This window comes from Nipponia nippon, unplaced genomic scaffold, assembly GCF_047370975.1.
Source record: "Nipponia nippon isolate SJK-2023a ecotype South Korea unplaced genomic scaffold, ASM4737097v1 scaffold_5, whole genome shotgun sequence".
In the NCBI taxonomy this organism is placed as follows: Eukaryota; Metazoa; Chordata; class Aves; order Pelecaniformes; family Threskiornithidae; genus Nipponia; species Nipponia nippon.
The window spans coordinates 63,741,657-63,763,293 of NW_028262369.1; the positions used below are offsets into that span (position 1 = coordinate 63,741,657).

The 21,637-nt window shown below is 37.6% G+C and overlaps 1 protein-coding gene across 1 annotated transcript in view; it reads left to right on the forward strand.

The window, feature by feature from the left end:
* The window catches only part of ZNF804A (zinc finger protein 804A), a 157,505-nt gene that overhangs the window by 107,137 nt on the left and 28,731 nt on the right, over positions 1-21,637 (forward strand). Inside the window, exon 2 of the mRNA XM_009468005.2 lies at positions 11,460-11,603. Coding sequence (XP_009466280.2) covers positions 11,460-11,603 — 144 coding nt within the window. The remainder of the gene's footprint in view (positions 1-11,459; positions 11,604-21,637) is intronic.

A 21,637-nucleotide genomic window follows, 5' to 3' on the forward strand; every position in this document is an offset into this window, starting at 1 on the left:
GTAGCCATATTACTGCAATATTAAATTTTGTTGGTTTACTATTAACTGTAGATAAGCTGGAACCCTGTTCATCTGACTCCTGTATCAGCAATATTGCAGATACTGTTGCTTTTTAACAAAAATCATTAGCAGGCTCAGAAATTCTAATTTTGCATACATTTCACCAACAATGCCTGCTGGAAAAGCCTGTTGTGCATCCAGCAGTTTCCGTGGCACGGGCATTTGTGTGCTGTTTGTTTCTTCAAGGCAGCTGGAGTTTCTTTCAACTAAAGAAGGAAAACTTTTGGCTGGGCAGGGATAGCTTAAGCCTAAGAAAGAGTTGAATAATCCAAGAATATGAAGCCTTTGAAAAAAAAAATCAGCACTTGTATGCAAGAAGTCGGTTTCTTTTACCAAATGCCTCAAGCTCACCACTAATGCTGGCGTCTCCTCAATATATGTCTGTCTAGTGTGCTGTGCCATTATTTCTCCCTTCTAATCTTTTCTTCTAGTTGTATCGGAGGATCCTTGAGCCTCAAGGTGATGCTTCTTCGGTAACTGGTGAGCAGTTCGCAATCTTATAGCAACTTCTTCATGAAGACTAAATAAAGATCATTGGATCTATGGTTATATGGAAACCTAAAAATGCACATTTATCAGACAAAGTACACAACATTTAGATGGCTTGGGTTTTAGTTTTGGCTATTGCACTAATTTCTTTTGGACATTATGCTTTTGCTATTAGCTTTGATTCTCCCTGTAGTAGAGTTGGTCGGTCTTGGCCAGCTCTCTGACTTGTTCCACATCTTATGCAACCACACTCTTACTTGTACTGGCATGGCAGTGATGGAGCTGAACATTGCTAAACCGGATATGTGAACTGATTCAGGTTGTAATTAAACATATTTTTTTCCCCTGAAGACGTATTTTTAACCTAAATCAGCTTGCTGGTCTAAATAAATGCATGTTCCTGCAAACAAGTGTGCTGGCGTGAGGAGGAGTAACTGGGAATAGAAGGGAAGCCTTGCTGTTGAGGAGGAGGAGGTAACTATAAGGTATCACTTTAACTTCTGGGGACTCTCAAACTGTCTTTTATATTGTGTTCAGACTCTAAAACAATGGGAACCTATAGGCACTGCTCTAATAGAAATGGTCAGTAAGAAAGATATGTGGAATACTTTTATGCTGGACTTTCAAACTGGACTTGATTTTTTTTTTTTTTTTTTTTTTGCCATGTACCTGTTAGTAGGAAAAGTCAAGACAAGTGTATTAGCACTGCTCATGTTGGGTTTGTGCTTTAGCATCTCTCTGATGGTCTGAGCACTGCAGTGTGTGACAGATTGGCAGAAATAGTCCCTCAAACTTCAGTCAGATCTCAGTCTATAGTCTTGCCCTGAGCTTTTGTGAGTCTGTATTGAAAATGTATTTAAAACCCCATTTCTTTACCTGACACATGCCACATGTCATTCTCTGCATTTTTGCTCAACTTCAGGGATTTTTGACAATTTGCTATGCACAAAGCAGGACAGAAAATGGAGAAAAATGGAGAAATGCGACTAAGGACCATTTAAAATGTATCGTTTATGCTAACGTGGGTTTAAGTATGATATTTTTGAGGAAGCTTTTACTATTTTGTGGACGTGGCTCATTTTCTCTGCATCTCTTTAAAAACGGTTAATGATTATGGGCAATGCTGGGTAAATGCTTCATCTTTGTGCATTCATCTCGCAGTGAAAGGTGCCACTCATACAGCACTGCCTGCAGCAAAGCGGTACAGAGCATGGCTGCAGTCCTGACGCTGTTTTGAGAGTCTCCTTAGAAATGTCATTGGTGGTAATGGCCATGCATTTTTAGGTATTTTCCATCAGCTCATGTACAGATGCTGGACGTAAGACATTTGAGTTTGGCTGTCCTCGTTGCAGGGCTGGCTGTTACTGAACACTTGCCTGGGTAGGTAGACCACAAAGAAATGCATAAAAATGCTTTCTTGTGCCTTTTCTATATCTGACACTCTCAACTTCAGAAGTGTTTGCCCAACAGTATATCTTGACACATGGCTGTACCACAGTCCTTCGTTTTCTCCCCGGTTTCCAACACAAGGTTGAAAAGTATCAAATCAACCGAAATCTTTCCTTCTCCCCTTTGGCCAGGGGATGGAGTTAAAATCAGGCTTTTATGCACTTATGAGCCTTAAGTGGTATTTTTATTAAGCTTCCACTGTCTTTCCCTTTTATTGAAATTATTGACTATCAACTATCCAGTTTTATGGCCTAAAGTCTTCAAAACTTAAGTATTATCATTCACGTAAAGTAGCTATTCTCATGAGTTGCATCTATTCAAATAACTCTTTGTATATGTGAGGGTCATAGCAATGATAAATGCTCCATCTGCTTCTCACACAAATAAAAAAGTAAAGAAAAGTCATTAAAAGTCATTGGAAAAAAGGTATTTGCCATGGGTCATTGGTTAGCCTATTTAGTATATAGACTGCTGCTTCAGCGGCAGCTACACTTACTCCAATCTCCTTTCTTTTTTCTTTTTTTTCCTTTTTTTTTTTTTTTTAACCCAGGATCATTCAGAAGTTTGGAACATTTTTTATTATCCTTTCAGTGAGAACAAAGACCAGGCCCATCTCATCTCAAAGATACTATATCTGGGTTTAAGGCTACAATAAGGTCACTCATAATTTAGCTAGCATAGATCCACCAAGGTAAATCAGGGCTCCTGCAGGGCTCTTCTCATACTTTGGCAGCTTACAAAACAATCTCAGAAATGAAAGAACAAGATCTTCAATACCAGTTTGTGCGTTTGCACAGCACTGTTCTTACAGCCTCATTTCTCTTTGTTCAGGTAGTGTTACTATCTTAGATTGAGCACCTTCATCATGCTCAATTACTGCTTGTGAAGAGTATTTTGAATCAACCCAAAATTAGAAGGAATTTTTAGAAGGATTTTTTTCAAGGAGTTTTTTCTATGGCAAATTGAAACTTAATTCCATTTCCCATTAGGACAAACTTTTTCTGAGGGCTTATGAGTCGAAAGATTTATTTGCATTATTTAATGATGCCAAAAGAAATGATGCTTTTTTTTCCACCTCTTTTGTGTTCAGATGAAGTCTTTTTCTGACTATGGCAACACTGAGGATTAATTTTAGGAAAATAAATATTTACTGCGTCATACTGCATCGTCATGCAAATCTTAAGCTCATACATATTCATCATTAGACAACTGAAGGAGCTCAGGAGAGTAATTCCTAGTGGGTTTGGGGGTTTGTTGTTGTTGTGGTGGTGGATTTTTTAACTAAAATTAAAAGTACATTGGTCCAGCCCTACAGGATGTATTCCATTTAATAACCAAATGTCTGTGCAGGAGTTACTTCTTTCCAGTGGGATAAGCTGACAGAGATGACCAGCTATATATCAGAGTAGAGCGTCCTTCTGTTTTGCAGCTGGAACTGTTTCCTATCTGTGTCCATGTCTCGTCGGGCAGCCACGCAAACCTGCCTAGGAGTGTTTCAGACCTGGCTCATTTCTAAGGTGTCTTTTTCAATGGCTGGGTGTTTAAGTGCTCGTGGCACATAACTCCAGAGCACATAATGTAAGGCTAGTCAGGATGGGTCCCTGAAGCTATAAAAAGATAGTAAATTTGCATGAAAAGGTTTAATGATCTGGAAAGCCATAGTAAAATAGAATCAGTAAAAGAGTCTGTAAAGAAAAATTACTGAGCCTGCTGGGGGGATTTTCAGGAGCACTTACTTCCATAGGCACCATGCGCAGTTCAGCGGCGCTCTGCTCCTAACAGACATGTTGGCTGTGAAAACACAGTGGACCTATTGAATTTAAAATATGGTTTGAAACTTCCTCAGTAGGGCAAATATAATGCTCACATTTTTGAGACATTGATTTATGTTTAAATAACAAAGTTTCAAATTTGTCTGAAAGTAGAACAGATTTCTATTTTAACCAGTCATGGAGAAGTTGTATTCTTGAGAAGAACAAAATGGGACAGAAACATCTTTATTTCAATTCAAAGATTATTACATTCCCTTTTGCTTTCCTTAAAAAAAAAAATCTTTTAAAAATATAAGCAGAAGCAGAATAGAGAAAATACAGGAAAAATAGTGTTTTGAAAACTTAGCAAAAAAAAAAAATCACTATAGAGGATCATGATAAAAATCTTGCAGAAAAAAATTTATTACAGTCAAGCACAGCAGCCAAAGCTAGGAAAACTGAACTCGATAATCACCAAGAATCTGCATATCTGTATTTTCAGGATGAGAGTTTTCATGTGTCACTTGTCCCATAGATCAATTACGTGCTCAAAATTAAATATATTTAATAAGATGGAGTCCAATTTTCTGTTTTCCCTATGGCCTGGCCAACTTTACTGGCAATTTTTTACTAGACTAGAAACGAACTTCACCAACAAATTAAAGCTTGAGGAGCTCTAGAGCAACTTTAAGAATACAAATTAATAGCAGCCAGTCAATTGGCAGTCAGTTAACTTGAGGTGAAATAAATAAACAACTGCCCTTGCCCTGTCCTTTGCCCTTCCTCGGGTCCTGAAACACCTTACACAAGACATGGTCATAACCCCTTTGGATTGAGGGCTGCTGGGCATGAACACTGACATTTGTTCTGGTGCTTGGTTTTTGTGCTCAAGAAGGGTTTTTCAGTCCATCTCCAGGGCTGCAAGTTCTGCAGGGTTAAAAGGCACTTCATTTAGTTTAGTGTGCCGCTGGAAGGATCAAATAGAAAAACTTGATTTTCCCAAAGAGTCTAATTACATTAGACACTTACCTGTCAATGAAATTACATTAAGTAGCTATGAAAATCTTTAGATGTCTACATGCCTGCTATAGAGAAATTAAATGCCAAAAATCAACCCCAGGATGTTTTTAAATCAAAATTCTGTTCTAATTAAAGTGTGTGACTGGACTATTTAACGTAGAAGAGTAAAGGAGATTAATACCAGGCTCCTTCTTCCCTTGCTTATCATTAAACAGTGATGAACATTCAGTGAAGAAGATGTTATCTAGAGTTAAACCTTCTTTATTTTCTACAGCGAAGCCTTCTTCAGTTCTGCCTTGATTAGTGGTGGAGATGGGGTAGATAAATTTTTCTCCATTATAACTAGACCCATGCTTTCTCTTAAGCACTGATAAAGAGTTCCTTCTTAATACAAGTATCCAAGCAAAGATTTGTGGCCAGCACTGTCGCCTTGTAAGTGCATGCTCTGCCTGGAAGTAGGTTCTAAAGCACTAGAATAAATAAATAATTCTACAGATCTGTGCACAGCAGTTAGTTTAATGGCCAAAATACCCAATCAGGTGATTTTTATGAGTCTCAGTTAAAAGTAATTATACAGTATAAGTGCTTTAAGTAAGTTAATGAGACAGACAAATCTGATAACGAATTGCTGTCTCATCATAAGCTTCCTTTCAAGTTAATTCAATCTTAACATTGCAGGACACTGTTCTGCACTGCTTTGCTCTCCACTGAGTCCAGCGCTGTCCCTGTTCACATCTGTCTCACTCTATTTAGTACAGGGGGTATGGAATTCAGCTGTTTGCATTAGTAGGTATATGGTTAACAGATTTGGTGTTTCAAAACAATGAGGATGGCATTAGGAAGCAAACAGCACTAATTGGAATAAATTTTGCTGTTTCCTTCTAATTTCACTATGTTATTTATCTTAATGCTAGGGTGTTTATCTAAACATGAAATACTGTCTATGTGTTTATTAGGAAGCTGAGAAACCAGTTTTATAATTCTTTGCATGTCTTCAATAGCATTTTTAAGTACGCACATAGCAGAATACTGATTAGCTCTGTTGTACGTAGTAAGTGTTTTGGTTGGAATTGGTTGTCTGCAGGTAATCTTGAAGAGAAAGTAAAGGTAGGGTGGGTTTTTTTCAGCCTCTCATGTTCCATTAACATAGGGGGCTTCAGGATACCACTTCTTCCTGGGGCCTATCCTCATCCAGTGCAGTGAAACAATGAAACAGTGGGGTCATTGCTGGTGGAAACTCCTTTGCCTAAAAGGAGAACATCAGAAGGGAGCAAGAAATCAAGGAAATAGCATCTGATGTTCATGGTCTTGTGAGTTTTAGGTCGCTATCACATCTCACAGCTAATGGGAAAGTTTCAGGTAAGGTAATCAAAAAGATCTGACAATATTCTTGGTATCTATTTTCCCAGCCAGTCTCCTTGTAAACTTGGTATGAAACCGAAACTTGCTATACACTGCTTGGAAATGAGTTTGTTAACATCAATGAGTAATTTGATCAATGCATCTAATTGCCTTTTGCTTTGGTCTCACCGCCTTGATAAGGACAAGAACCTTATAAATAATTAGATTTGGTACTGGACTGCATTAATATCTATTTTTTATTTATCCTTGAAGTGCATCAGTGGATGATGTACAGACTGCTTACATGAGAAAAAAAGTGATATGCGAAGATATATAAAAAAAAATATAGGTACCAAGTAATACCAGGATTGATAGCAGAGGAGATGTTAGTAAATAGTACATTTTATTCACCAAAATCTGCTTCTTCATACTGTCTTTATAATACCTAGTAAATATACCAGAAATTAAGGAATCCATTGTTAATTGTGTCCATGGGTATCACAGTTAATTGACTATAGAGAAGTATGCTCTTAAGCTATGGCTGATTTTTCCCTTATTTTTCTTTTTTTTTTTTTTTTCTTTTTTTTGGTAACAGCATGTTTTTAGGTAGGTTCTTTCATATAAACACAGCTAATATATAGAATATTTTTGTCAAGTCAAGAGTAATAGCTCCAGTTTTTTGACAATGTTCAAAATACAATTTTGCCCTTTTTTTTTTTTTTTTTAGTTATTGGGACAGAAAAAAAATGCTTTAAATATTTTTTGTGAAACAAGGTTGCACTGGAACATCTGTCAGGTCTAGTGTGGTCTAATCCAGAGGATCAGACCAGAGCAGTCTAATCCTCTCTGGGATGACTGTACCAGTAAATTATCCTGAAGAGAAGGGGGTTATTTCTGTAATACATTTTACTTTGCAGTGACTGCAGACCTGACCCTTTTAAGTCTACAGTAAATGCAGAATAGCTTACTGCAATAGAAGGAGCTCACATTTATTGTAAAGTAAGAATATTCACACTGGCAATCACCATGGAGTAGATGATGTATTATAATTTTACACTCTTGCTTTTTTTTTCTAGCTGACCTTTCTGTAGATAGTAGAAGTATGAGCCTGAAGTACACCCCATAAAAATATCTACTAGATTGAGACATCCGTTCAACTCTCCAAAGGTATCTATGTAAAGTGTTTAGTGTTTCAGTAGCTTTCCTTCTTTTCCTCTTGTATAATGGGAGCAGAAAGTCCAGTCTAGGTAGTTACAGGTAGCCCCTCTATGGATGAAGCCTGCTCTTAATCCAGTGTATCAGGCCTTTGCTGTAGCGTTTGCCCAGGCTTAAGGCTCTGGAGGATGGAGAAGATGGATTTAGAGAAATAAAGCCAGCTGATAGATGTGATCACTTATTAGATATCTTTCATATAAATTATGAAAAATAGCTACAGTGAATTATAGCTGTAGGCTTTCAGATAATAAGCTTTTCAGGAAAAAAATAATGAAACTAAGTGACGCTCAGTTCTGAGTTTTAGTACCAAGCTGAATCATAATTCAAAGTTCTTTTAAAACTTCCAGGATGGTTTGCAAATCTTGATGAAATTGAGAGTAAGCTTGATCATATTTAACCATTTTAAGTGAGTTTTTTGGCTGTTACTTTACTCCAGGAATATTCCTCTCCAATAAGTTTCCAGGTCATTTCTGTCTGCAATCCATTGCCCAGTGCTGTCAAGGTCCAGGGACTGTAATGTTTTACTGTCAGTTTTTGGGCAGTTATCCCTCATCAAAATCGATAGAGCTCGCGAAAGCCTCCTTTTCCAAGGTAGTACTCCTTGCAAAATCAATAGAGATAGCCTAGCAGGCAGAGAACCAGCAGCCTGTATTCTCCTGTTTCCATCCCCATGCATCCTTGAAATCAGACTTTCCTCAGCTCCCAATGCCAACCGGCAACAGGAATTTATCCTTAATCCTGACACAGCCTAGGGGATCCCATGGCCACAGGGAATCTTCTGAACACCCTCCATTGAGGGTTTTATTAAGGGTTTTTTTGTGTGTACATGTGCAATATAATAAGCTGAAGTCTTGGAAAGGACTAACAAAGGTGTTTGGAGAGGTGATTCAATATCTTTTCCCACCAGATTAAAATAACATCATAAGTCTTATCTGGTAGTCTTAGGCGCTAATATGAAGAAACTACCTTTTTTTTGTGTTTCATGATTATTTGAAGTGCAACACAACACAAAATTTTGTAAAAAAAACCCAAACAAACCAAAACAAAAAAAACACCACCAAAACCAAAACACACACTTTTGCTACTATTTAGAAACTTTTACTGTGAATATTCCTGTTGGAGATCGATACTTCACTGCCCACAATTAATAGTTAATGCTATTGCCTATGCTTAGATCCCAAAGCTGGTACCTCAACCATGAGATTTGTTAATGGCCATTGCTGCCACTGAAGAAACATGAAGTTTCTGAAGTCAAGTGAAGTTTAGTAGTTGGATAGAAACATCTGCCAGCAAAATATTATACAGCAGCAAAGGATGTAGGTGATAAAGGAGCTCTATAAAAATGTTGGTTTAGTGCTCTATCATGATTTTAAAAAATTCATACGTTAAGACTTACTACAAAAAGGAATAGGATAGAAAATAGAGAATATTAATATAGTACTGCGTGGTACCATGGTATATCGTGTTGTCATGTCTTCCTTTGGAGGCTGTGAAAAGAACAAGCAGAGGTGATGAGTGGCCTTGATATGAGGAATGCCTGAATAAACTAGAACTATATAATTCAGAGCACGATACCTGAGAGACAGTGTGGTAGGGGGTGTATATAATTATGAATGACCCAGTCAAAGGGAATAAAAAATGGGTATTTATGACCTTTTCTAATATGCAACAACTGAAACTAGCAGAATGCAGCTGCAAAGCAAAGCAAAGGGAACTGTCCTTAGTTAAGAGTCACTTTCCTTAGTTGTACAGAATAAAATATTACACAGGTTCAAAAGGTTGACCTCATCCAGTACAGCCATTCATATCTTCCTAAGTTCAAATACTTTTGGTTCTTCTGATTTAAAAGTCCTGTATTTCCCCTTCCCCATGCATGATTGAACTCCATTATTATATTTCATCTACATATTTGCATCTAATTTAGATGATGTGATGACATTGTTTACTTGCCTCTGAAACCGCGATGTAATATTGTAGTGTAAAATTAATCCTACCCCCAAAAGAACCATAGCTGAAGGAATTTAGTAGGAGAAAACCCAAGACCATGATGCGATTTTATTATTTTGCAGTAAAGTTGTTCATGGGGTTCCAGTGTCTCTGCTCCATTAGGATGCATTGGCATGTCAAATATAATTGCATTCAGGTTAGATTCTGCTATACAATAAGTATATTGTTTCAAAAATGGTGCTTTGTGTCAAGAGGAACACCAATGAAGTTACAAAACTTTATTCAAGGAATTATGCTACATTAGTAAGTCTTGCAAAGTCTTGTTTGAGGGTTAATCAACAATGTGGTGTGAGATCTTTCTGTAAAGAAAAATTATTATTCAGTTCACTGTTCTTGTCTTAGAATCCATCACATTCGCTCTCAGCCTTCACAGATGTCGTATATAATATTTCAAAGTTCTGATAATTCCCCCAAATCCAGAATTTTCTTTTTCGTGTTTTAGAAAAGAAAAATTAAGTGGCATCCCTTTGTAGACTATGAGAATTACTTTTAAAGTGTTTCAAGGGAGTATATCTCCTTAGGGTCTCTATACGCTGTCTCCACTGCTTTCCTAAACATAGGCATTTTGGTAATAATTGTAGTGGTTCAAATGCTGTAGTTTCTTACTAGTTGATACCAAGAACTAAGTGCAGAGTTTCCAGGCTAGGTTTCCATACAGCATAAGTGTATTTCAAAGTGTAAAATACTGCTGTTTCTTGGTATAAAATGCTAACTCACTTTGGTTTTAAACAAAACAGATTTTATGAAACATTGTTTTAGAAATGTGTGAATTCCTCACGTGTCAGCCAGTATTCAAAACACCACGCTGAAGTGACTTCTGCAATTCTTTTAATGGACAAAATTTTGATGAGGGAGTACCTCAGTTTGGGTATGAATCAGTTGTGTTTGCTAGCAGTCCAGTCATGCTGAATTATAAAGTACTGGTTTACATAAGTACTTTGTGGATATAATTCTAATTGTATGACTATTATTCCTCTCTTTTTTTAATAAACATCAGTGTTATGAAAATATTCTAATCTGATAAACAAAAATTTTCCATTTTAAACTCCCCAAAATATATTGGAAGTATATGAGTCCTAAGCTGTGAAAACTGCTAGCAAATAGGGACTTTTTTTCCCCCAAATTAACTCAGTTTTGGGTGTTCTGATTATGAAAGCGTCTTTTATCTTGATCTAACTGAACAAGGAAGAAGACAGAAACAAGGGGGATTTAGGGTCAGTTCCAAAGAGCTCGCAGTGATGAAATTTTGTGAAACAAATCAAAGGGGTGTATTGTATTAAACAATATTTGCTGCATTTGGGATTTCAGGATGCAATTCTATCCCAGACAGACTTGTCAAAAGCAGGAGTCATTGCACTGAAGTTATACATGTTCAGTGTTTAACTGGTATTAAACTAATTTGAGATGACAGACCATTTCCATGCTCTTTCAGAGCAGGCCATGTTATCGTCAATGTATTTAGGAAATTAATAGATATTACTTGTATATAATTTGCTCATAAATGATAAGCAAGGTTGTTTGTAATGCTTTTGTTAATGTATGGTAAACGGAGATGTGTGTCTGTCATTCCAATATTGGATGACAAATAACAAAGCTATGGAAGATATTCATTACATCTCAGATATGAAAGTGTTCCTCATGTTTTCATGTGTACACGCGTTCAAGAAGGACCCAGTAGGGTTTCTTTAATTTTATTTTATTTTTAGTAAGCGTACTTTCTTGTAAAAGCCTGATAACTAAATTATTGTAGTTTGTATCTTCATGCTTATTCTGCTTGGGTATATTACCTAGCAGGTCTTTAAAGCAGTGAATCTTGGATCAAAATTAACTTGAAAATAGCCTTCATCATGATAAATATTTATATTTGGACAGAACCCAGGGCAATTCTTCTAGCCTCTGTGACAGAGCCCCTAAGAGGAGCTGGCAATTGTATAGCAAATTGAAGTGTGCAAATCTTCAGCCTCGCAGCAGATACAGTAAATATGTGCACTGTAACACAGCAAATATGTGAAGGCTTTTAGTTACGGAGGTGTGTAAACGTTTACAAATATGATTAACTGCAGAGCACAAAATCCATTCGCAGCATCAAAGGCAAAACTAAAATTACTTTTTCCCGCCCCCCTCCAGGATTATGCTGAAAAGAAAAACACGATAGCAAAAGCTCTGGAAGATCTTAAAGCCAACTTCTACTGTGAACTCTGTGACAAGCAGTACTATAAACACCAGGAGTTTGACAATCACATTAACTCTTATGATCATGCTCACAAACAGGTAAGAGGAATCTGCTCACTACTTCAACTTAGTTTCAGGTAGAATAACGAAATAAGATGTCCTTCAGGCGGGCTTGGAAATCACAGTTGAGTTGTGCCCAAATTTCAGGTTTTGGGAAGCAAAATACAACTGTTTTCTTAGAAACAAATCTTAACATGAAGATTTTACAGTCAAAAATTCTGAGATGGCAAGAAAGGGAAATGTGAACAGTTAAGCTGTGAAGAGGAACAGGGAATGATGAAAAATATGATTAAAAGTGTAAATGTACAATTTCCTTGTTATGAGTTTAATTTTGCACATAAATAAATACTGTGGTATACCTAAGAGATGACTTACTGGGAGGCATTTGTCGCAACAGATGTGGCTAGGAAACTTGATGTACTCCTTGGTAAACTTTCTTTTAGTGCAGATACAATTCTGAAATGGGCTATGATTTTACTTAAATGCATTGAATATAAAAACAACTGGGGTAATGAAAAGTTTCTGGCTCAGCTCACAATGAGATATGTGTTAGCTTTGAAACATTGGTATGTACATTTTTACCACCACATTTTATCACCACACCTTCAAGTTGTGTGTCCTACTTTGGCAACATAAAAGCAGTGCTTCCACATAACAAGAGAGGCAATGCATCCCAGTGCGACGTCCTGGTCTCCGGAGGGGTCAGGACTATGTAATTCAGAGGAAAATACAATCCATCTTGGCTCCACCAAAGAGATATGTAATGAAAATGTAAAGATATGTAATAACTGTACAGGAAATTTCTACTTAGTCCACTTAGCTGGTAATTATCCTGTATCTTTTTTTTTTTTTAATCTGGTGAAATCATATGGTTGTGGATCTGGATTGATTGCTTTTCATTCTAATTGAATCTCCCCTTGTCCTGTAATTCTGCTCAGGGTGAAGGTAGATGAGTTGCTACACATGTATCTATCTGTATTATGTAAACCAATGGTTTGCTTTTCTTTCCTTCAGCACTTCTCCCTGAAACACTTCCCTCTTTCTCTCACTGGTATTTTTATTTAGCCTATAATTTACACTGTCAGCATGAGTATTAGATTTAGTTTTGAGAACTACAGAGATGTGGACCTCAGCAGCAATAGCAATCTCTGAGAAGCTGGAGGGAAAGATATGTTAGATAAGAAATTAGCAGGTAGCTTCATTGCATCCTATAGATATTTGTTATGAGTTGCAAATATTTTTAGTTAAAACACAGCTGGAACTGATTTTCAGGTGTTATGTTCACACAGCAGCACCTCATTGATGGAAGGCAGGAAAAAAGAAGTGATGGGCAGAGTCTTCCCCACTTGAACTCTCTTAGGATTTTTATTTATTAATTTTTAAGTGCTCTGAAGTGCTTTTAAATAATGAGAACCTGAAGGCTGCAGTGTTTGTTCCTCTATTCAGTATCAATGAAAAATTGATTTTGAAACTGCTGTCGGGTGTGAGACTGAACAGGGACTTGTTTCCAGTGGTTCACGTAGCTATTCTTGGTTTCTGAGGGCTTTAGACAGGAGATGGTGGGGACTGCACCAGCATCTGATGGAGCACAGCAGATCCTACCTCTCCATCTTTTGTGTAGGAGGCCTGTGTGTCTGTGTTTGCATGTGGCTTTGTGGATGTGTTTGGTGAAACACAGGAAGCCATCCTCTTACTCTGTAAGACCTCACACGTCTAATCTCCCTGGTAGGAAATCAGACAAAAACGTCTAGTTTTCCAGTAGAAAAAATTGTATGGATGCTTGTTTGGGCGAAGTAATAATTTTCTGTAATATTACTGGTAAATAAGACTATCAGTTCCTGAGATTAAAATGTTAAGTCCAGTTTAACTCTTCTGGAGTGTTTTTTGTGGTGGTTTCTACTGGTGTTATAAAGAAACACCATTCCTCTTCCCATATTTCGGGTGAAAAAAGGGCCTGGCAACATATACTGCAGTGCAGGCTCACTCTGATTTGCTGAATTTTCAAGGAACTTCATACCATGTGCTTTTTTGGAGTAACCTTATTTTACTAAGTGTGCTAGAGCTATTTGCAGGTGCTACTGTTGAATGCTCTGATTTTGTCTTGAAACTTCCTACCTCAATGGCAGAAGTTTTCCAGCAGTTCAGTAGTGGTGAGAGGAACAGATAATCTGTCTTTGGATTTTGCTTCATATTTTTCTCTAACTTTCTCCCTTTGATCACACCTTTCTACTAACAATGGACAGGTAAGGGGAAGCACTTATTAGAAAAAGTTTCCCATAATGCAAGAATAGTTGTAAGCATATGCAGCCAGTTCAATTTCAGTGATCCCAGCACCTGACAGTGGTTTCTGATCAAACGGATGAAAGCTCTGCCTGAGTTCATCCCAGCTGTTCTGAAAAGCCATATTTAATTCTAATCGAGCACTCTGTTATCACACCATCTAAGCCATGGAATGGTTTATCAGAGAAAATGTTCATAACAGCTCCTGTACCTCAGTTTTATTGTAGAAGATTTTCTTTCCATTGATTCAAAGGTTGCTAGCACAGAAAATTTACAGGATTTAAAATAGAAGATTTTATAATTACGTGGTTTTCCTCCATTGGATAGGGGGCCCTGTACTGTCAGGGGTTGGTTGTGTTTTGATTTATTGTGTCTTATAGCTTCTGAACACCCACTTTGAGATAGTATGAGGTCCTTCTGACTGGTCCAGAAAGAAAAGATAGGAATAGGGCAAAACTCATTTGATTTCCTAGGACCTGATGGAGTTCAGGCCAGTGTCTCAAGATCTCCATTGCCTCTGTTAGTGTTTTCTTGTTCTTAGCTTTAGACAATATGGTTTGGAGAGCAGTATCTGTAGCCTTTATGATATACTCCTGGAAAAGCAACTTGTAATCAGTTAGCGGTAATGGAGAAAAATGAACTCTTTTGTTTGCTTTGAAAGCCTAGACAAAAATAGGAAAAAAAAATATAATGCAGGTGTCTTTAAAAACAAAAATGTTCTGGGCTCAATACAGAGAGAAATGTAACTAAGGCTAATATTTAATATAATAATGAGAGAATTGCTATTTGATGATGATGGTCTAAAATCACGGAATGCAGCTTTTGAGACCCATGCCAGGACTTTAAAAACATCTGTATGATTTTATGCAGAATTTTGTTAAGTATTTGGAAGTGCACAAGGAGGTCTCTGAAGTGCTGTATTCATGCAGAGTGAAAAAAATCCTGCCTGTGTTCCTTGAAATGCTGCAGTTTTGATAAATGTGGCTGAGCATTATTAAGTCTAAGGCTCTGAACAACGTTCATCTCGTAGCCGTTTAGAGTTGGCGAGTTTTGTCTTGTCGGTGAAGAAGGCTGGATCACACAGCTAAGTCCCCTACATCAGTCATTCCTCTGGAGACTTTTGTCGCTACAAGAATGAAGTGATTTTATTCCTGTATTTGAAAGTCTTCCTCTCCATCCCAGAACTTGTGATTAATCACTGAATATCACGGCAGTGCACCCGAGCTTGGTGCTGTTTCCTCTCCCAGGAGTGCTCTTCCAAATATCAAACAACAACAACAAAAAAAGTTGTGATGAAAAATAAAATTAACAGCCCTAATGTATTTGCATCTAGATATGCAAATACAATCAATTAAGTAAATCATAAGTGGGAGTTTTTTCCCACAGAATCAGAGGTCATTTCTCAAACTGTGTCTCCCTGGATGAAAATGATCTCCCTGCTCTAAAAATGTTTTTAAATTTGTATGGAAGTACTAAAACACAAATTATGCAGGAAGACTAAATTAGTAGGTGTCTTCTTTCCCTATTACAGACACAAACTTCTACTGTCTACATTTTTATCCTTTCTACATGTTTTTCTTCTTTGCAGATTTTTTAGGAGGTCGGTGCCAAATAGGTTAGAGAATATCAATCTGTAGCCAGTCAGAAGTCCAAACTTTGAACATCTTTATGTGTTTGAATAAATATTTCATGGAATATGGGTGAAGAAGAAGAAATTCGGAAGTAGAAGGGTGTGATTAGGCATAACAATAATAATAAACCCATAATTTTACTAAAGGTATACCTCCTATGAGGTATGAAGCATATAAGGTATACAGTAAGAGCAGTATAGCCCATTTGGGGATGCCAGTATTCTCAGCAAAGATAATTGGATGTTATCAGTTGTTTGACTCTGCAATTTAAAAACAAAGCAGCAAATCCTTGTAGTCAGCATTACAGCTTTAAAAAAAAAAAATAATCTCACTGTAGAGTTATTCCCTCTTAAAAAATAAAAGATCCCATCTCTTCTACTTAGTTGGTGCCTGCAGAGGGTGCACTGCAGTGCATCTGCTGGTCACGAGTAGGTCAGCTCAGGGCACTGCGGTGGATCTGCTCACAGGCCATCTGCAGCTTTTGGCATAGCCAAAGAGCTCATATCTGTTTGAAGGGAAATGCAACATGTACTCGGAGAATTGCAAAGTGAAATAAATTAACTATTTACAGGGAGCAAACAGTATTTTATGTTGTTTTTTCAGAGCTGATTTTTGCAGGTTGGGTTCCTCTGAAGCTATTTGAATCAGACTAAGATAGAGGCAATGTGTTGTATACCACCTTGGAAATATAGAAATGATGATTCTCAAAAAACCTGTCATCTTCTAGAGCAGTATGTCAATAAAGAGCTTTACTGTAGTACAGAATAAAACCTTAAGAGCTTCAAAAATGTTCTGAAGATTTGCTTCATAAGCAAAACAAATGTGATATATAGTGGGTCAGAGTTTTGGGGATGATCACCAATAAGGGATTTCATAAAATAAGAATATTAAAACTTCTGTTTCTCAAGTTTTAAGTGTAGCCCTTCCTGTGGATAAGCTGGAGTTGGTTACCTGATAGAGTAATGGTGAAGGGGATCACAAGGAGCGATGCAGAGCAAGACGGCACTCATTTCGTGACATGTGTCTGCCTTTGCCAGGCTCTGCTTAATGGGACATGCCTGAGAGGGGAGGCTGGAGACAGAGCCCAAGGCCGGCTGCTCTCAGCTGGGTCCCGTCCTCTTCTACCAGTCAGCAGCCCCGCTGTAGCTCCATGCTGCCTGACATTGCATTGCATTTTGCTGGACCTTGCTGTGCACTGAGCCCAGCCAGGAGGGATGTTTAAGATGACAAAATAGACAAGAAGGCCATGGTGAGAATTTATGGCGGTGAAAATCCCCGAGAGTGATAAAATAAATCACCAGTGCAAGCAGCACCTAGGCTGGTCTTGGATCAGACGATTCCCGCATGGATGTCGCAGTGCCAAGCCCACGGTGTCTTGTGTGACTGAGAGGGCGGGTGTCTTTCTGCAGGAAGAGCGGGGACGGGCAGCAGGAGGGCAGCTGCAGTCCCAGCAGCTTCATGCCCTGCTGGGGAAAGCATGACCCTGGTGCATGCCGTTGGGTGGAGCTTGTGGAGAACTGGGGTGAGAAGCACTTGCAGCGTCATTTTTTTCCATTCCTTGCAAGTGAAAATAATTCTTTGCAATATATTTCAGTGCTCTTTCTCTTCTTTGTAGCTAAGTGACTTATCACTTTTAATATCAGATAGGATTCTTGCAGCTGAATTTTCTGGAATGGAGAAACTTTATATTCCTTCCCTTACTTCAGCTCGTTTCTCACGTTAGAAGAGAGCAACAGCTCGGTGTGACCTTATGGACAGGCAGTCTTAACTTTTTGAATGTTAAGCAAGCATAGATGAGTATTTAAACATTTTTGTTTGAATCAATCTTGTGTAGCTCTTTCTTACTGGCATTATTGCTTTCCCAGAATGTAACTTGGCATCTCTTCCTATAGTTTTTTTTTTTTCCTCAGGAAAAGAGAGTCATCTTTGTACCCTTTTTAAATATTAAGGGAACACGAACAAATGTTCAGCTGTGTGTTCATATACATATATATATATATGTAATGCACGTGCAACCACAAAATGACCCCCTCCTTTTCCACATGCTGCTCTATCACTGTGTTTCAAATTTTTTTGCATGAATATTGCATTATTTAATGGTCTTTTGTGGTTGGATTGGGGTTTGTTTGTACTTTAGTAAAAAGCTTCCTTTTAAGTTTTAAGCATTTATCCTGACAGTAATGCTAATGAGGGTCATCACCAGACCTATTAATTATAGCTCAGCACTGCTGGTAGCATTGGAACAGACTATTGCAATAGACACTGTGCTTCCTTTCTCAAGTCCTTTAAAAAAACAAACAAACAAACAAACTTACTGCTGTTACTCTGAAGAGAAAGGCAAAACTGGCAACATAACAGGACCACACTGGGCCACGAAGGAGGAAGGAAACAGAAATGAGGGTCTCTGCTCCTTTGCAATGTAATGATGTGCCCAGAGCAAATGCTGGAGAGAAATGTCCAAGGGGGAGCATGTTTCTGGATGATAGTCTGCCAAGAGTGCTGTTTCTGGGGTCTGTTGTGGGTGGTTTGGGGTAGGTTTTGGTGTAGACAGAGTGAAGTGCAAGGAGATAATTAGCGGGAGCAGGAAGGCTCCAGGAAAAGGAGAAATATAGTCCTATGGCAGTAGGGCACAAAGCCACTTGGAAGGTGTTCTGCTGGTCTGTTAGTAATGTGTTTGCATTGGAAGGCTGCAAATGATAGTTCATATTCTGCTTTACAGGATGTATTTTAAAATTAAATAGTTAAGTTCTGTTATTTATGAATATTTCAGTCTATTTAGGGAGAAACTTCACACACTGTTTCCTGATAAAAGGAAAAAAAAAACCACTATTTTCCTTCCAGTTTTTACTTTACCTATAAAATTTAATCCCAGAAATTGGCTTCTTGATTGGTATCAGTGTAACAGAGTATTTAGGCACTCTTTACCTCAAAACTTGTACTGACAGGTTAGATGAGGATATTCTTCAGTAAAATATTAATACTGCAAAATCCAGTTTTGTTGCCAACTAGCATTGTTTCCTCATTACCAAAAAAGACATATCACTATGTTCCTGCCTTCGTAATTATAACAGAAAAGATACTGCATAACATTTTCTGTTTTTCATGTTTGGGAAATTCTGCTCTGTAATAATGTTTGATTAACTAATTGAGTTATTTTTTCGGAAGAGGTGTTTTTAGAACAAGCATAATTACAGTAGAGAAGTATATACCCTGTCTGTCCTACTAATGGTCTGCAAACAGAATAATAACCCCATGCACTGACACTTCCGATTCCACGAGGAGCCTGTTCTGTAACACAGGAGCAGCCTTACGCAGCTGCAGCCCTTCCTGAGTTTAGAAACTTGGTATTTATCCTCAGTTCTTTAATTTTTTTTTTCTGTTTTGTGTTACTGCAGCCTTCTCCTTTCTGTCCTTTTCAATATCCACATCAGTCTGATAACCTGATAAATCAGTAATATTATATTTCCATGCAAAAAAAAGTTACAAATTTAATTCAACCACCCATTGCTCATTTATTATTATCTTTCAAATCTAGATTGAGCAAGTTACTTCGGTGGAGGGGTGGGGGGGAATACAGCCCCAACGCAAAGAGGGAGGGAGGAATAAGGGACAAGAAGAAACATGGTTTACTCCATACATCTCCCCGGCATGCATTTCTACTGTTGTGTGGTTCACTCTTTTATTTAAAGCCATACTCATAAATTTCAGTTCAGCTTTGTCTTTTTAAATAAATTCCTGAAAATTTCTACATACAACTTATCTGAACTTCAGGCTAATTTTAAACTTTGCTTTACCGTATCAGCATTTATCAGATTTCTGCTGTTTGGCCAAGACTGTTGCAAAAGAAAATACTTTTTTCCTAAGATAAGAATGGACATAATAATTAGGATTTGAAGATAGGAAATAATATAGTGTTCCAGTACATGATTCCTGAGGCATCATGCATATTGTAGTGCATCTTTTGGCATACAGTGTTTTGGTGGGGAGAAAAGATTGAAAACTTGTGTTATACAAACTTGGAGATCAGATGATGGTTTACCGATCACTTGCTTTGTTGTATTAGGCTATAGATCAGCTAAGCAGTTATCTGGAAAAAAAATATTCTTTTTTATTTTTATTCATTCCTTAACAGAATCAATCTCCCAAAGTTAACTGAAGCGTTATTATGGCTGCGAAGTTCAAACCAATCAGCAGAATACCTTTTCTGTAACTTTCAGAAATTCCAAATACAGTTCCATTGCTGTCCTGAAAGTAATCAAGTAGAATATAGATTAAGTGTAAGTAATGAATAATATGAAAAGCATTTTGTTACTCCATGGTTTTGAGCTGTCAGTGATCATAGAGAAAAATGGAATTTGCAATTAAGTTTTAAATTTTCATAAATGAAGGAGAAACTAATATGTTGCTAGTAATATATTAAATTCTGGCCTCTCAAGGCGAATCATTTTTTTGTGACATTAGCATGATTTAATTTGCTAAAACAATTAAGTGGTGGATGTGAATGGTTAGTACTCCATGCCTGATGCTGCAAAAGCCACCTTACGGTTTTCTACTTGCTACCAAAAAAAAAAAAAAAGTTCTGGGATTTTTTTTTTCCTTAGGAGCTCTGCTAGAATTATATTTTATGTCCTACAGGTTGTGCATGCTGGTTTACATGTGAGAGTTCATTCTTCATTGGGAAGAACTGCACAACCTTTTCAGTAGAAGTCACAGTAAATCTTAGGGTTATTATCGCAGTCTTTGCTGATCCATGCAAAATCAATCCTTCATTCATTTCAGAAAGAGCTTGTTCTTTTTTCAGTGGTGATTCTTACCGGTTGACAAAACATAGCGTTGCAATCAGCATTGCCTTTTGTGAAGAGATGTGATGAGGCAAACAAACTATGTGGAAGTGATAGTTGGTTTCCCTTAAGCGATGATTCCTGCTCATTCCGTATGCTGCATGCAGTAGGACATCGGGACCTCTACAGAGCCAGGAGTTAACTTACGGTACATCTAAGAAAAAGTTGTATGCCTTGAGCAGATGACTAGCACCATACTTTCTTTAGGCAGACTAGTACTACTCTAGAAATTCTGATTACTGTTTTTCCGCATATTTTAATTGATTTCGGTAGCAGCTTATACAGAAATGTCTTCAAATTCCTAAACTGCTCTAGGAGTGTTCAGCAAAGTCTAAAATATAAGTTTGGGTTTTTCTTCCTTTTTCCATGTGCAGTCGAACATTTGGAACAATTCAGCTGCAGAGCCTCTTCTATCTTTGTGGCTGGCTTTTTGGGTTTGAGCTGCAGTGATTAGCTGGTTGGCTTTTGTTTCGGTTTGTTTTTTAATTAGTAGTACAACTACAGCTGTCCAGTAAAGGTCTGAGTGACTCCCTAAATTAAACTTTCCCTACCCTCACACTGCAAATGAATGAAATAAGAAAGACTTAAGTAAGGGCTCTGTGAGCATTTGTAGGGACAGATTAGGCGAGTAGGAATGCAGTCTGTTTTGACCTCTGTTGGCAGACAGGCAGTAGCCCTTGTTTAAGAAGATTTCAAGAGTCAGTGGGAAAGAAAGCTGGAAGTGTGCTCCTGCCTTCAGTCCTGTTTGTATTTTGATTCAGCTGAGCCTTTTCCTTCACCTCAAGGATACCATGCACTGTTATTCCAGTAATACCTCCTAGTTTCTCACTGTGCGTTCACCTATGCTTGGTCATGACAAATATCCTTGTGACAAACCTGAATTATTCTCTAAAGGACCTTTCAGTTTCTTCTGAAGTCTCCATGTGTGGCAGAAGAGTAGTGGTTCAACATGAAATGATTGAAAATGTTGAAGTCTTTTGGTTGAATGATTTTTTTTTTTTTTGAGACATTCAATCTGCAGAATGAATATAAATACAATATAAATACAAGCAGTCTATGTGACTGTGCCTTCCTCTTGCAGGCATCCTTCTCTTTCCTTGAATTTTCTGTTCCAACAGCATGTTGTATCTTTCCTTAATTTAGAACTGAGAAGAGACCCATGGTATACTGTAATATAAAAAATAATAGTAATTCAAGTTCATTCATGATTAATACTACTACTTTTAAATGCCTGGCTTCTCTGATATGACTTACTGCTGTTGTCTTGATATGCAGTCTTGATATACCGAGTGATACCGAGAGAGAACACAAAAAGTTAGCT